Source organism: Aegilops tauschii, chromosome 4 (assembly GCF_002575655.3).
Source record: "Aegilops tauschii subsp. strangulata cultivar AL8/78 chromosome 4, Aet v6.0, whole genome shotgun sequence".
Classification (NCBI taxonomy): domain Eukaryota; kingdom Viridiplantae; phylum Streptophyta; class Magnoliopsida; order Poales; family Poaceae; genus Aegilops; species Aegilops tauschii.
Genome location: NC_053038.3, coordinates 381,461,948 through 381,464,638, shown reverse-complemented (window position 1 = coordinate 381,464,638; position 2,691 = coordinate 381,461,948). Strand labels below are relative to the sequence as shown.

Genomic DNA, 2,691 nt, shown 5'->3' with positions numbered 1-2,691 from the left:
GTGGGGTATTTACCCTGGTTCCGACCGGACCGGACCGCACGGGCTAACGGCCGTCAACGGCCGCGCCGTGAGCGCGCGTGGCCAGGTGGCCTGACATGTGGGTCCAGACGGTTAGAAAAACGGTTAAATCGCTAGTCACGGGCGTTTTGGGTTTTTTGAAACAGCGAACCACGCGATTGGTAGGTTTCTGAGAAAAATTAAAAGTTGGTAGTTTTTTGGAACCCTAGCCTGTAAACTGGTAGTTTTTTGTTATTTACTCCATGCATGAATTATATGCATTGGTCAAGTTTCTCATAATCCTTGCATGTAATGAATTAATGCAATTTAAAATCTGAGCATGTGATGGGGAACAATCAAATTGAGACTTATAAAACGGGAAATCGAAATTTTTGAGATAAGCCCTATAAACCGGGAAGGAGGGAGCAGATGCCAAAGAACTTTCAAATTTTATAATCGAAGTGTAAGAGTGAAATACAGTTGTGTCTCCTTTTTTTTGCGGGGGTAATACAGTTGTGTCTCCTAGCCTATGCGTGTTCAAGTTCCGGCTCCGATGTTGTGTTTCACATTCTCCTCTTAATTAATAAAACCGAAGGAGCTTCTGGTCTAGTTTTAAAGAGTAAAATACAGATGTCTTCCCTTCTCTTGTATAGTGAGCCATAGTTCTTCATGACCATCCTCCGATACTAATTTTGAACCTACACACAGCAGTTACATTTTGGGCCAGATGCAGAGGGATGACTTTGTCTCCTCGTGCGCACTGAAAGCTATCGTCATCTTCGGCTTCAGCGGCCTATCATCCGATCCATAAGATTAGAAAATGCTCGAGGCATTGTCGTTGTCACTCTAGTCCAAACTCGAGGCATGCATCCTGTCAAAAGCGACGACGGCCATCGTCAGGCTCTGGACTTGCACCCATGAGTCCAAACACGACAATCTCCTGACCGTGGAGAACAACGCTGCCATTGCTTATGGGGACTTGGACAAATCCAGCGAGATATTGTTCTCAGCGGCGATCTCTTTGGTCACCTTCTTCTTCAGGCTAATGCTTGTCGTGTCTCCGGACAACTTCCACACCAGCTGCAATGGCAACACAAATCATGCATGTGACTGCTACCTTTCCTCTACAACTCCAAATCAGTGGACGCCTAGAAACGAAGACTATAACTTTTACCATCGGGTCGACGACCGCGGTGCCCACCTTGGCGTCGGCAGTGAAATCGTCGCCGAACTTGTCGGCGAGGATCTTGCGGGCAGACTGCAGCTCCGGCAGGTCACTGCACCGCTTGGCAGCAAATATGAGGCCGGCAGCCGCTTCCTTTACCTCCTCGCTGCATTCCCTGTACGCTAAACATATTAGTTTTCTTGCCCAAAACATTGACATTGAGGTGGATGATCTAAAAGCATTAACAAAAAGGAGAAGAAATTAAGAGATCAGATCAAGTGTGATCAAGAGACGTACTTGGGCTTGTCTAGCTGATCGGCTTTCTTGACAAGGCACTTGCAGTAGAGCTCTATGATGCCGAGCGCCTCCAACATGTTGTCCTCCTTTATGACCTGCTCTACCTGCGCAGAGAAAAAAAGGCCAGCATCAGTAAAAAAGGAAACTAGAAAATGTAAGATCGCTAGAAGAATAACATGTTCAGATGCTTGGAGGCCATAGCTAGGCACGCACACGCTGGAGAGCGCGGTCGGTTTGGCCGAGGGAGAGGAGCTGGCAGACGTCGCCGGAGGCAATGGACTTGCGAGCAAGGCGCGGCTTGCGGGCGATGGCTACACGTGAGACGGTGAGCTCGAGAAGGGACTTGAGCTTGCGGGTCTGCTTGGAGAACTTCCTGAGGAATCCCATGGCTGGTGATCTGCTCTTGCCGGAGTTCCTTGAGGTGTTGGAGTCTTTGGCGGGACCAACGATGCGCCTACCGGCGGTCGGCGGCGGTATCGTTGGTCCTTGGATGGGTGGTAGGGGGAGGAGGAGCTGAGTTCTTGGGAGGAACAAAGGTTTTCTAGGGCAGTGTTTCTCTGTTTTTGGAAGTCTAATTTTAGTGCACAGGCTGTTAGTTCAGTTATATATAAAACGAACTTCTTTCATATTTGGAATACGAGGGCTGGACGTGCACATAATAGGGAGCAAAACGTGTAAAGAAAGTTTTCTTAATAAAAAATGTGGAAAATAATTCCTATTAGACAGAAGGACATCCCCTGCTTGATCCTTTCGGATTGAGGCTTTCAAATGAATATTGTAAGAATTCATTAGAAAACTTTCACTCTTTTTGTTGAGTGCCGTGATTGTATTGGAAACATAAGATAGATTAGAAAGTATTCTGACATGGCGTATAGCTTGTGCAGGTCCCTCGTCTACGCATGCCCGGTGTTGGCAACACCGATGCGTGCCTTCGTCCACGACGTGTCCCCGGGCCTGGCAAGCCTGGTGCGGAGCTTCGTTAACTTCGTCTACGCATGCCCGGTGCCAGAAACACCGATGTGTGCACTCGTCCACGATGTGTCCCCGGGCTTGGTAAACCCGCTGCAACGCGTCGTCAACAACATCTTCTTCCCGGCGCATCACTACTTCGACACCACTACGGCCCTGACTAACTCTGCGCCTCCTTGCGCCCGCAGTTCCACGACGACTTCCTCGACACCGGCCTACCCGACTCGACATCGACCACGGTGTTCTTCGCACGGCTACCTCGA

At 49.1% G+C, this 2,691-nt stretch overlaps 1 protein-coding gene across 2 annotated transcripts; it reads right to left on the bottom strand.

The window, feature by feature from the left end:
* Positions 1-461: 461 nt before the first annotated feature.
* Positions 462-1,990, bottom strand: LOC109759543 (uncharacterized). Of its 2 annotated transcripts, none has more exons than XM_020318362.3 (4): positions 1,673-1,990; positions 1,460-1,563; positions 1,172-1,337; positions 462-1,077 (listed from the first exon to the last, which is right to left on the bottom strand). In XM_020318362.3, the coding sequence occupies exons 1-4, from the start codon at positions 1,844-1,846 to the stop codon at positions 967-969; spliced, it is 555 nt and encodes a 184-aa protein (XP_020173951.1). In that variant the 5' UTR covers positions 1,847-1,990; the 3' UTR covers positions 462-966. The 2 variants fall into 2 exon arrangements, with proteins under 2 accessions (XP_020173951.1, XP_040242211.1); XM_040386277.2 differs by having other exon boundaries at positions 1,199-1,337.
* Between the last annotated feature and the right edge of the window lie 701 nt (positions 1,991-2,691).

Bases quoted from the DNA above. Each gene is read 5' to 3' on its own strand.
- LOC109759543 (XM_020318362.3), bottom strand. From the start codon at position 1,846: ATGGGATTCCTCAGGAAGTTCTCCAAGCAGACCCGCAAGCTCAAGTCC. The intron at 1,338-1,459 runs GTACGTCTCTTG...TTTAGCGTACAG, and splicing joins GATCAGCTAGACAAGCCCAA to GGAATGCAGCGAGGAGGTAA. The intron at 1,078-1,171 runs GTAAAAGTTATA...TTGCCATTGCAG, and splicing joins CCGCGGTCGTCGACCCGATG to CTGGTGTGGAAGTTGTCCGG.